Source organism: Balaenoptera musculus, chromosome 7, assembly GCF_009873245.2.
Source record: "Balaenoptera musculus isolate JJ_BM4_2016_0621 chromosome 7, mBalMus1.pri.v3, whole genome shotgun sequence".
Lineage (NCBI taxonomy): Eukaryota > Metazoa > Chordata > Mammalia > Artiodactyla > Balaenopteridae > Balaenoptera > Balaenoptera musculus.
The window spans coordinates 75,627,984-75,642,008 of NC_045791.1; the positions used below are offsets into that span (position 1 = coordinate 75,627,984).

The 14,025-nt window shown below is 34.2% G+C and overlaps 1 protein-coding gene across 4 annotated transcripts in view; it reads right to left on the reverse strand.

Moving 5' to 3' along the window:
• The window catches only part of BOLL (boule homolog, RNA binding protein), a 59,348-nt gene that overhangs the window by 26,180 nt on the left and 19,143 nt on the right, over positions 1–14,025 (reverse strand). For 2 of the 4 annotated variants that reach the window (XM_036858143.1, XM_036858142.1), the window contains exons 7-10: positions 13,402–13,473; positions 8,633–8,680; positions 7,708–7,836; positions 2,316–2,414 (exon numbers count right to left, since the gene is read on the reverse strand). In XM_036858143.1, the coding sequence (XP_036714038.1) occupies positions 2,316–2,414; positions 7,708–7,836; positions 8,633–8,680; positions 13,402–13,473 (348 nt within the window). The remainder of the gene's footprint in view (positions 1–2,315; positions 2,415–7,707; positions 7,837–8,632; positions 8,681–13,401; positions 13,474–14,025) is intronic. The other 2 variants (XM_036858144.1, XM_036858145.1) reach the window with 2 other exon arrangements.

The following is a 14,025-nucleotide window of genomic DNA, read 5'->3' on the forward strand; positions in this document are numbered from 1 at the left end:
GTTGCTGAGTGGGGCACCATTTTCTATCGAGTGCCATCAAATCACCTAAAGAAAAATATTTGAGTATAAAATACATGGAACATTCAACCTTGAAAGATAAAATAGGAAATATAAAACTCTATACAAAAGCCCTGTGTTCCAGTTTTGATTTTGAAGGTTTATTTAACTGAATTTTCTTTTTTTCCCCTCATCTCTAACAAAAGGGGAATTGTGGGGTTTATTTCTGCCCCTCAACTCAAGCTTCCTACAATCCTGCATATCTAAATTAAAAATAAAACATGCCAGGGACTTCCCTGGTGGTCCAGTGGTTAAGATTCTGTGCTTCCAATGCAGGGGGCATGGGTTCGATCCCTGGTCCAGGAACTAAGTTCCCACATGCCACACAGTGCAGCCAAAAAATATAAATAAATGAATAAAAATAAAACATGCCAAACTTCATTGATTCTGAGATGTACATCTTTTCATATTTCAAAAACTCTGAATCAGTATACATTTACAATTGATGGCAACGATTTTTTCTTTCATAGTGGTACATAAAATAATGGTGTGTTGTATAATCCATGCTAGCTCAGATTCGATGAAATCTAATTACAGTTGTGTGAGACGTGGGCTTTGGAGTAAGCTAGTTAACCACAGTTCATAGCTCTTAAACTCTTCCCTAGTCCTGAAATCTTAACTCTGTCAGGACCAAAATCTTCCCTAGGATGTATCCCATGTGAAAACCAGAATTATTATAAGCCTTAACAAGACAGATTAAATACAAATAGAAACAAGTCAGTGGTTTTGTTAGCCTTTAGCCTGTGGCACAGCAGAGCAAAGATCTGTATCAGGATAGAAAGGGTAAAGTTCCTCTTAGCAGCATTTCTCCAGACATGCAAGAGGCAGACTTCTGATTCCAGTTTTATGCTTATATGCACAAAGAAAGGTGTCTATTCATACCTCTGTTATGATTTATATTCAACATATGTATAATTTTTATATGATAAAGAATAAGATACCAGTTTCTCTGTACAATTTCTGAATTTCCTACTCACAGATTTAAGAAAATGTAGAAAAGTGTATACTCTTAAACTAGAAGAATTAAACTTTAAATCAAGGATGTTTAACATTAATATTCTTTGGAAATTTCTCCTATCCAACTACCACTCTATCCTCTATTGGAATTATTTAGGAGGTACAACTTCAATCATTTGTGTTTATATATATATAATGTGTGTGTGTATAATATATATATAATCTGCAATTGATTATCTAATATGGCATAGCTATTTCGGCTATTTTTAGAGAAGTGTATCTGGAGAAAGTATTAACATTAGGAGAAGTTTGTTTTAGAAGATTTTGATACTATAATGAGCTCTCTCTAAGTAACGTTTACTAACACTTTAGGCTTTGGTATTAGGTCAAAATTATGATTTTATTCCATGTTTGCAGTACAGTGGCAAGAGCAGTGAAGAAATGCAGTGAAGGGGTGAGGAGTTTTGAAAGACTGTGGAGGCTCCTTAAAGTAGACTGTCCTGGTATTGAGTTCCAACCCATGGTCTGGGTCAGAAGCAAAAATATGAGTGTGAAATAGCTAACCTCCATCATTTAATTGTAAAGAGTACACTGCAAGCAAGATTCATAGTACCATCATAATAGTTAATCAGTTTGGGTTCTTTACTAGAGATGTAGTCACATTTCCCTAATATATTTATATATTGAATACACACATGGATCTAACTAGATTACCACTCCTTGCCTGGATCTGATTTAAGGTGCATGAGCACAAAATTCCCAAACTGGAAGAGAAGATCATTAACTGTTTTCATCTCCCCATAAATGTTACATGCCATTAACATAATAAAAATCTTAGTATATGAAGTATCTAGGGAAATTCATAGAGACAGACAGTAGATTAGAAGTTACCAGGGACTGCAGAGAGAAGAATATAAAGTTATTGCTTAATGGGTACAGAGTTTCTATTTGGGGTGATGAAAAAGTTTGGAACTAGATAGTGGTGATAGTTGCACAGCAATGTGGATGTAATTAATACCACTTAGCTGTACACTTAAAAATGGAAGATTTTAAGTCATATATATTTTACTACAGTAAATACAAAGTTTTAACCATGTGTGGTTTATAACTTGTTCAAAACTAATAGAAATTATAGCTAGTTTAGAACTGTATTTCCTTCACATGAAATAATTAACTAATTCTGTACTTCCGATCGCAAATGTGACATAAATATCCAAAGTTGTTTCTTTTCAGAAGAGAAATTTGGAAAACTTGAAATATGACTGAAGAATAACAGAAAAAAATCAAAACAAACTTCTTACTTTAATTGGTTCAGGCTGCATCACAGGTGCAGGCACAGCAATGGCACTTGGAGCATAAACCTGGTGATATGCTGCTTGAACTCCATGATCAGAGTAATGCTATAACAAAACAAAGGAAAAAAATATTGTTTTCCATTAATTAATTAAAAATATTTATTCAGCATTACAATTTACTAGGCATTTTGCTACACAATGGAGAAACACAGATGAGAAACAGATTCTCTATCTTTAATTCACTTATAGACTTATCTGAGACAGACTAGTCAAAATTACCCTAAGTCCTATGACACATGTATACAGATGCATGGGAGAAAAGAAAAGAATTACTTGATGTAGCTTTAGAAAGTTGGGGAGGTGGTCAGGGGAAGTTTTCTAGTGGAGTTTATGCTTGAATTTGAAGAATTAAGGAGAGAAGGTGGGAACAGTATGTGAAAAGGCAGAGAGGCAACTAAGAACACACCTCATTTGGGAGATCTGTATAGGTTGTTTGCTACAGCTGGAAGGAAGATTATTCACCGAACGACAGCTGAAAGATGAGGTAGTAGAGTAACAGGCAGGGAACAGATCATGTAAAAGCAGATTTATGGCTTTTCCAGCAGATGGTGGCACCATTAAGTGAAATATGGAATATAATAAAAGCAAGTTTGATGTTTATGTTATTGTGAGGGGGGTAGAGAGAAGAAGTTAGTTTTGTAACACATAAAATTTGAGATATTTGTAGGACTTCTAGTAGAGGTATACAGTTAATCAAAAGCTATTGTAGATGTGGCTCTAAAGCAGCACTAATAAATAATGTGAACTACATGTTAATTAAAATCAAGACAGTCAAAAGGTACAAACTTCCAGTTATAGGTAAATAAGTACTAGGGCTGTAATGTACAACATGATAAATATAATTAACACTGCTGTACGTTATATAGGAAAGTTGTTGAGAGTAAATCCTAAGAGTTCTCATCACACACAAATTTTTTCCTATTTCTTTAATTTTCTATCTATATGAGATGATGGATGTTCACCAAACTTGTTGTGATAATCATTTCATGATGTATGTGAATCAAATCATTATGCTGTACATCTTAAACTTACACAGTGCTGTATGTCAATTATATCTCAATAAAACTGAAAGAAAAATTTCCAGTAGCCATGTCAGAAAAGTAAAAAGAAACAAGTAAAATTAATTTCCAGTAATATATTTTATTTAAACTAATATATTAAAAATATACTAAAGTGTATTCAATATAAAATTAGTGATAAATTTTACATTCATTTTTCATACTATGTCATTAAAACTTGGTGTGTATTTTGCACTTACAACACATCTCAATTCAGACCAGCCACACATTTCAAGTGCTCAGTAGCCTCATGTGGTAATGGCTATTGTTGTACTGGATAGTGCAGGTCTAAAATTCAGAAGTGAGGCTGGGGCTAGAGAGATGAGTATGGATGATAACATCAGAGTGAGTATGTAGGGTGAAACAATGGAGAATCAAATATGAAATCATGGGGAGCAAAAGATCAGCTTACAAAGGAAAATGAAAGGAGGTAAAAGGATTGCCAGAAGAGAGCAGTATCATGGAAACCAAAGGTAGGAAGAGTTTTAAGGAGTATGTCCAATGTCTCTGACAGGTCAAGAAAGACTGAAAAGAAAGGAAAGTATTTGGCAATTAGGGAATCACTGAGGAACTTTATCAAAGGCAGCTTCAGTGGAAAGGTAATGAAGTAGACTTCAGCAGGTGAGGGGAGAATCGGTAGTGAGGCAGTGGAAATACTAAATGTAGACTAACTTTTCAAGCTTGGCTTTGAAAGGTAGAAGAGAATTAAGGCATTGGTGGGGGTGTGTCAAAGGATAGTAATTATCTCCTACCAGGTGCTAGGCACTATACAAAGAACTTTCTGTATACAACAACTCTAATCTTTGCATCAATCTTGCAAAATAGATTTTCTGGATGTCTTTATGTTATCAATGTGGATATAACAAAACCAACCCTGTGAAGAGTTAAGTGATTACTCAAAGAAACACACTAGTAAGTGGTGAAGCTATGAACCAGTGGTGAGAAAATGTCTTAAAATACATGAGAAAAGAAGGATAACAGTTGAATGAGGTCCCTGAGGAAGAGGGAAGTTATAGTATCCAGAGCAAAGAGGCAGAAATAACCTTGGATGAGAAAGGTTACTAAAAAAAATATAAGAAGCTAAGGATGAGTTGTGAGTCAGGTAAGTTTGTATGTTGGGGACTGGAAGCTGAGTTGGTTCCCACAAAGTAGTTTCTATTTACTTTGCAAAGTAGAAGGCGCTATATTCTAAGAGTGAAGGGGGAAACAACTATTGAAATCAGTGAGAAATAATGTTAATTCATTTTTATATTTTAGGGAATCTAACTATCAAACTCATAAGAACAAGCCCTGTGTTTTTTAATTTTAGGGAAAAAACACTTAAAATATAAACCACCCCACCCTATTTATTAATTTATATATTGGAATTATATCTTCTACCAGAAACAATATTAAAATAAAAATATGCTTATATTATTTTGTATGGAAATATCATAAAATTAATGGTATAAGTTATAAGCTAAATAGAAGCAATATTTCCAGTAAAGTCTTATTAGATTCCACTAAATAGTGAAATATAACCTGATAAGTTACCTGATGTCAGGAATTAAGAATATGGTTCAGCGCCAAAAGTAGATTATGGCTAAAAACCTAATGTAAAAGCATTCTTATCTCACTGTCCCCCTCTTTGAAAACCAGAAAACAACAAAAAGAACGAAAGATAGATTTTTAAAATGCCATCATCAAGTAAACGAGGAAGTGCCCACGATCCTGAATTACAATGTAGAATATCTGCCAAATGCTATGCAATTTGGACCAATATAAGGGAGAATTCTGAAGCCTGAGGAAGGTTATAATTTCCCTGAAGGTAAATGTTCTGAAAGGCCTATTCAAAGATTCTTTAGTCTCAAGTGTAGGGGTGTGTCAGGCTAAGGCAGAAGGAGGAAAGATCTTCACAGAGATCCAATTTTACTTAATAGCAGGGGAGGCAGAATTGAAGGAGAAATCAGGTTTTCACTATTTTGTGGTCTACTACCTTGCATTATAGCTGAGGAACATTGCTGGAGGTGAAGCAGGGTGCCAACTGGAAAGTGAAGTAACAATTACTACACCCCCATACAGAAAATCTATGAAAAAAGAGACTTTGCCAGGAGCCAAATGATCTCCAGAATGCTAAAAACTAAGGGCATCTCAAGCAGGAGACATAACAGACTTGGTGGCAGGCTGTTTAAGACAACAGCATGCTTCTCCTACCCTGTATTTCAAAAAATAGCTGGTATCACTTAAAGACATGTAAAGATATGAAGGAAATGGAAGCAACCTAAGACTCTTCTCATCCTCTCCAACTCCATCAAGGGAAAAGCAAAAAGGGGGAAAAAAAGAAAAAGATGAGAAATCACCCCAGAAAATAGTAGAAAAGTTCAGATAAATATAATTCTTTTGATCTTAAAGAAATTATAATAACATGATCTCTAAAAAGAGCTCCAAAAAGATTTTAAGCCAACAGACAACATTTACAGGCAATGATGTAAGCAAAGCGGCAGAGTTTGGGATAAAAAAGATAAAAATAAAATAGAGATGAAATCTTCATTAGTCATAATAAAAAGTTGACTAAACACAATGAAAAATATAGTCATAATTGTCTTGAAAAAGCATATAAAACAACATTAAAAACTACTATGATAAATTACCTCAGAGATGACAGATATGAAAGACAAGAGATCTAACATAGGCATAAATGGTGTTCCTGAAGAAGAAGAAACACACCTGGAATAAAAAAATTTTTTTTTCAAAGTTCTAACAGGAAAAAAGAAACTGAAATAAAAACTAGCCTGAGAATCAAAGGAGCAAACTGTGTCCCAGGAAAAATATTATAAAGACTGATAAATTCCAAGACATATCCTGGTGAAGTGATTTCAAGTTAAGACAGACTTTCCAGGCACGCAGGAAGAAAAAGCAAATTACGTATAAGGGGGAAAGTCAGGCTGGTTTCAAACTCCTTTACAGCTATACTGAACACCAGAAAAGAGTAGACTAGAAGTTCTAAGAGAAAAAAGTGTTGTTATGGGTTGAATTGTGTTCTCTTAAAACTTGTGTGTTGAAGTCCTAACCCCCAGTATGTCAGAGTATGACCTTATTTGGAGAAAGGGTCTTTACAGAGGTGAGCAAATTAAAGTATGGTCATTAGGGTGGAAACTAATCCAGTATGACTGGTATCCTTATAAAAATGGGAAACTTGGACATAGAAACAGGAAAGATAATGTGAAGACACAGGGAGACAGTGGTCATCTACAAGCCAAGAAAAAAGGCCTGGAATAGGTACTTCTCTCACAGTCCTCAGATGGAACCAATTCTTCCAACATCTTGATTTTGGACTTCTAGGCTCCAGAACTGTGAGACAATACATTTCTATTTTTTAAGCCATTCAGTTCATGTACTTTGTTCCAGCAGCCTTAGCAAACTTATATAAGTATGATGCAGCTATTTTATAGCTAGTCTTAATTTCTTTCAGACTTATAGACAACAAACATGTTGAACAAACAAGGATGTACAAACTCAGAGAGTATATAGCACATATAAGCCTTCTTTAACAAAGACTGCTTGCAGATTCAGTCAACCAAGTGATAAACGGAGGGTGAGATGAAGAATGGAGAAATCATAGTAAAAGTATTGATAGTAAACATTAAGATCCAAAATTGTGGAAATTATTGTTCCAGAAAAATTATGTTATAAACCTTAGCAATAATAATAATAATTAAAAAAATACACTCAAATTGGGAGGTGGGTATTAACAGATACCCAATAGGTACCCAATCTTTCACAACATATTTAAAACATACCATGTACAGTTTCTGGCATATAGATGATGAGGTTATTAGTAATGGTTTGCAAATATAATTTAAACACATGAAAGATAATATTTACAGTTTATAGTTATAAAATAAATTTGATTTACATTTTTGAAGGAAGAATTTTTTAAAGATTATTTTCTTCTTTGACTTAATTTTTATACACTTTTAATTGACAGAATGTTAGTAACAATACAGATTGACAGGCAAACCAGAAGGAGAAGCATTTATCTTACTCTTTCAAGGGGACTGAGTCAGGGAATAGCCTAGTAGAGTGAACAGATTTGAGAAATGGTTCAGAATTAGTTAGTGAAGAAGTCTAAGATGAAGCATTCTTAGATATAAAAAAGGGGAAGAGATGTGAATAAATCAAAGAAAACATAAGATGTTCAACTTCAATGAGGGTCTTGAATAAATATTTTTAGAAAAGAAAAAGAAATAAGTGTTAAGAGGAAGTGGTTATAGATAACTTACTTTGAGACTAACACATACCTCTGGAACTGAAGCTTCCATCAGAGACAGCGGAGGAGGAACACATCCACCATCCTGTGCAATTTCCACTGGTTGATAAATAACCTCAGAAGGTTGCAGGTATAAGAATGGAGCAGAAGAGGCAGGAGACTAAAACACAAAACCATACTTCTAATTAAAATCAGATTAGTTATTTCAATTAAACCAAATGACTTACCCAACACACGAGAGAAATATTGGTTTCACATTTTCCTAAAGTTGTTTTTCAGGGACAGCACAGAAGTATCTTAGCAACAAACTAGGAACTCTGGGTTGTTATAAATTCCAATTGTGTAGATGTTATTAATAACTTTATCACTTATAAGTACTAAAAATTTCTTAGCACTTTAGAACCTCATATATAAATTAAGATAATCATTAAGATCACAATTAAAGGTTGTAATAATATAACCTATAGTATTTAAATTGTCATAAACATCTATTCTCAGCTTTCCGACTTCCCATGGAAGTGGGACGTATCATTAAACAATCTTTTTGGTGGTACACTATTTGTTATCAAAAGTTGGGAGATGGAATACTTATTTAGGAGCATAAATAAAACAAGCAAAATCTGAAGTAAAGCTAGAAAAATGCTAAATTTTCTAATAATACTAATAGTAAAAAGAAGTAAATTTTCATTTCAGTTTACATAGTGCTCACTGATTTATAAAATGCTTTCACTTACATGATCTCATTTGACCATCACAAAAATCATGTGAGAAAACTTTCAACGGTATAGTATCATTACTTCCACTTTGCAAATGAGGAAGCTGAGAAATATAGTGATTAAATGAATTGCCAAAGGTATCACAGTTAATAAATACAAGAGGAAGGTCTCAAATCTAGTTCTCCTGACTTAAATATTCAGGCAGTCTTCACAAAAACAATGAAAAAAATTAATATTTACCTGAGGAACACCCCACTGCCACTGACCTGGTAGACACTGTGCAGGGGCCTAAAATGAAAAAAAAAAAACCCACCCAGATTATAAACAAGGGTTAAAACTGAATATCTACATGCAAAAGTATGAAGCTGGACCCCTACACCTCAAACCATATACAAAAATTAACTCAAAATGGATCAAAGATCTAAATGTAAGAGCTAAAACTATAAAACTCTTATAAGAAAACATAGGTGCAAATCTTTGTGACTCTGAACCAGGTAATTAAAAAAATTGTGACCTCAAAAGCACAAGCAACAAAGCAACAAAAGAAAAAAAGGATAAACTGGATTTCATCAACCTGAAAAACTTTTGTGCTGCAGAAGACACCATCAAGGAAGTGAAAATAAACCCACAATATTGGAGAAAATATTTACAAGTTATAAGCAACTTATGAGATTATAAGAATCTGATAAGAAACTTGTATCTAGAATATACAAAGAACCCTTATAACTCAATAGTAAAAGGCAAGTAACCCAATATAAAAACTGGTAAAGGATATGAATAGACATTTTCTCAAAGAAGATATACAAAAATGGCCAATAAGCATATAAAAGATATTCAACATCATTAGCCTTGGGCTATGGAAATCAAAACTACACTGTGATATCACTTCACATACACATGAAGGGCTATAATCAAAAAGGTAGATAATAAGTGTTGGCAAGGATGTGGAGAAATTAGAACCCTCATAAACTGCTGGTGAGAGTGTAAAATGGTGCAGCCTTTGGAAAGTATGACACTTCCTTAAAAGGTTAATAAACACAGAGAGACCATATGACTCAGCAATTCTACTCCTAGGTATAAGACCTTAGAGAAATGAAAACGTATGTCCACACAAAAATCTGTACACGAATGTTCATAGCAGCATTATTTGTAAAAGCTGAAAAGTGGAAACAACCCAAATGTCCATCAACGTAAGAAAAGATAAACAAAATGCGGTATATATCCAAATAATGTGCAGAACAGGCAAATCTATAAAGACAGAAGGTATATTACTGGTTGCCTAGGACTGGGAGGAGGGGGTAAGGCGAATGCCTACAAATGGGTAAGCTTTTTTTTTTTGGTGGTATGGTTGCATAACTCTGTGAATTTAGTAAAAACCACTGTGTTGTACACTTTGAAAAGGTGAATTGTATGGTATGTGAATTGTATCTAAATAAAGCTGTTATTTAAAAAAAAAGAGGGTCAAATTACTTAAGGTACTTATTGTAAGATGACAATATAGAACATAGACTTTTTATTTCTTAAATTAGTTGTATTATTCCTTAATAATAAATGTTTTACTTTTAACTTATTCTCCACCTTTAAAAAGGCTTTTTTAAATTATTAAAGTAAAAAAACAGAAAAAAAGAAGATCCCATGAATCTACCATCTAAACTGTTAATTTCGTGCTGACCACATCACCTTCTAATGGATTACATCACTGTGTTATAATGATGACCAAGATAACGTGAGGTCTATGTTCTGTATACCATATTAAAAAAGGCAGGATAATGTATAATCTCTTAAGAAAATATTTTAATAAAAAATCTGAAATAAAATGATATATATGTAGATTTGTTAGATAAATAAAATCACTATCTACTTATGAAGTAAGAAATACAAAGGAGATAAATACTGATTGAACCAGGCATTATCCGATTTGACTAACAAAAATTTTTTTTTTGCTTGCTAAAGGATGCTGCTTATTTATTATTTTTTTGTAAATTTTTAAATTTTTTATTGGGGTATAGTTGTTTTACAATGTTGTGTTACTTTCTCCTGTACAGTGAAGTGAAGCAGAGTTGCCTGTGCTATACAGCAGGTTCTCACTATTTATCTATTTTATATTGACTAACAAAAATTGATAAAACTATCAATCCCAGAATTTGTAAAAAGAAAGAGCAAGGGAAGACATTATCAAAGTGGCAATTTTTAGGGCAGAATGATGATGAATAAATATATTACTGTAAAGAAATATGTGAAGTGAAATTATTTCTTACATTGCAAAATACTATGTTACAAATTGGTACAAAAATCTTTCCCGATACTTCCAATTTTATAATTTGTGTCAAGTGGAAAACCAGAGCCAAAGTATAAAATTAAATTGTATTAGAGTTCTATTCAGAATACATCTATGTCATGTATGTATATATGTAATGAATTAATGAAGGAGGAGCTGGACTCCACAAGGTGCAAGCAGAAAGAAAGCAACTTTAGTCTTTCTCATCCCTGGCACTTTAAAAGCATTGTGTTGAAGCTAGTGGTTACCAGTGGTGAGAGGGACAGGGGGAGGAGCAAAATAAAGGTAGGGGGTTAAAAGGTACAAACTACTATGTATAAAATAAATAAGCTACAAGGATATATTGTACAGTACAGGGAATATAGCCAATATTTTATAATAACTATAAATGGAGTATAATCTATAAAAATGTTGAATCACTATGTTGTACACCTGAAGCTAATATAATATTGTAAATCAACTATACTTCAACAAAAAAATTAAACTTTTCAAAGGGTAAAACAAACAAACAAATAAAAACCACTGTGTTGAGCTGTTTTTCCTTGCCCCTGGATAAAAATTAGATCACTTTTTGGCGTGTGGCAGATTCCGAATGCTGACACTCTGGTTAGGTACTTTACTCTGTTCTTTGGTGATCTCCCTGCTGAGAACTTCTGACTACAATTCTAGACCTTGATTCTAGGAGTCTACTTCACACAGATTTTTTTCTCTCCTGGGGTCACCTTAAAGTTTTTTGGAAAGAGTCTCTTCTGTGAGGTTTGTATCTTGCTCTTGGGAAACATAAACCTTTACTTGCTGTGAGACGTGCAGCACATTCCTACTGTAGCATTCTCTTCTGGCTCTGCCTCCATAGACCACTCCAGCTTCTTCTTCAGGCTTTTTTTAAGGAGAGGTCACGCCCAAGTGACACTATCTCACAAATTTCAGGGGACAAATATTAAACTCTCTTAGTCATTCTCTGAAGTCATCTTCACTTGGTTGAGGAGAATGGGAAATGCCATAGCACTCTAACAACTCTCTTGTTAAAAAAGCCTCATTACCAGTCTCCCTTTTTAACCTCATCCTTTCACATGCTCAAGGTGGGCAATAAGCTAAGGGTCCCAAAACTGGTTTCACAACTTTTGGCTTGTCATGTTAAATGGCCTGGTACCTAATGTTGTCTTTGGGGCCTCTCAAAATTTTGAATTAAGAATAGTCACACTACATATATACTTTATTTATTTTTAATTTTGGCTGCGTTGGGCCTTTGTTGCTGCACCCGGGTTTTCTCTAGTTGCGGCAAGCGGGGTCTACTCTTCATTGCAGTGCGCGGGCTTCTCATTGCGGTGACTTTTCTTGTTGCGGAGCGTAGGCTCTAGATGCGCAAGCTCAGTAGTTGTGGCACTTGGGCTTAGTTGCTCTGTGGCATGTGGGATCTTCCCAGACCAGGGATCAAACCCGTATCCCCTGCATTGGCAGGTGGATTCTTAACCACTGCACCACCAGGGAAGTCCCTACATATATACTTTAAATAAATGCCAGTAAGTTACTTTCATTTTTTCTAAGTGAATAAAACACTTTAGATAATTTTATATTTAGCATAGTAACAAATTTTTTTAAAAAAATTTATTTATTATTTATTTTTAGCTGCATTGGGTCTTTGTTGCTGCGTGCAGCTTTCTCTAGTTGCGTCAAGCGGGGACTACTCTTCGTTGTGCAGCTCGGGCTCTAGGTGAGTGGGCTTCAGTACTTGTGGCTCGTGGGCTCTAGAGTGCAGGCTCAGTAATTGTGGCGCATGGGCTTAGTTGCTCCGCGGCACGTGGGATCTTCCCGGACCAGGGCTCGAACCCGTGTCCCCTGCATTGGCAGGCGGATTCTTAACCACTGCGCCACTAGGGAAGCCCTAGCACAGTAACAGAATTTAAAAATAAGTGACCTCCCCAAAACCTAGTCTAACACTAAAAATAATTCCAGTAACCGTAACATTTCATGTGGGTCTATTTTAAAAGTTCAAAATGAAAAATACCCCCCAGAAATAAAGTCTCTTCCACTATTTCAAAGGTATAAAAGAATGAGATTTTATTTGTGAATGCTACAGACAAGAAGTTGGCGAACGTTTTCTGTAAAGGGCCAGAGGGTAAATATTTTAAGCTTTGCAGGCCGTATATCTCTGTTGCAACTACTCAACTCTGCCACTGCAGCACAAAAGCAGCCACAGACAATATGTAAACAAATATGGCTGTGTTCCAATTACACTTTATCTACAAAACACCAAAATGGTCTGGCATTAGAGTTCACTTACCCTCAAGTAAGTAAGTTCACTTACTCCCACAAGAATTAATGAAAAGAGTGTTGGTTAACTAAAAGGGGCTGTCATAATATAAACCATAATATATTATTCTAATATATATTTATTAAATATAATAACTAGAAACTGACATAACGGTCACAGTAGCATTAAACAAATATCAGCCTGTTGTCCAACATCTTTATCTTACTTTGGGAATTATTTCTATGCTAACCAGGGGAGCAAAACTGACCTCATTACATTTGATAAAAGGAAGTAAACAGTCCATCTTCTTGTATGACATTGTTTAGATCCCTCATAAAAAAAGAAAAATGCCACTGTTATCAAGGCTTAACTACCTCTTTTTAATTACGAGAGTATTTGCATGAGAAAGCCTAAAATGAAACTTACTCAAAAAAGGACTGAAAGTATCAAAGAAGATTTTCATTGTAATTTAATGTTTACCTGGTAGTGATAAGCAGGTTGCTGATAAACGGGCTGAGCTACCATCACAGTGGAACTAGATATAGAACGTGACTATAAGAGGAAAGAAAAAGAAAAATTATTTTAGGCAAAATTCTTTAAAATAGTTTATAATGAAATTTATCTCGCATTGTCACCTAAACCCAGTCAACTTACGGTTTATGGTTGGAAATGTCATTTTTCCACTTCTTATTGATATTATTATAACTCCACTTTAAGTCTATTAAAATTATCACAGTATTTCTACTTCCATGTGGTTTCATTTCCATAGTAATGCTAAAACAACCACCAGAAAAGTTGCTTTTAGTCCAAAGATTATGAAAATATAGTTCTAAGAGAATGTTTAGAGGAAAAATGGCAGCTGGACTTAAGGTGACACTGCCTATTTCCATTGTGGAGACCAGCAGTAGATAATGTTTACATAGTATTTAGAACTGAATGAATAATCATATCTGATTTGCCACTAATTTCCCACTACTTATGAATAATCAACATCCTATTCCTTTGTTATACATTTAATTAAAGCAAATACATTATTTATTGAAGAATTTGTTAAATTCTATTTTATCATTTTGATATTTAAATGAGATAGTCATCCAATAAATT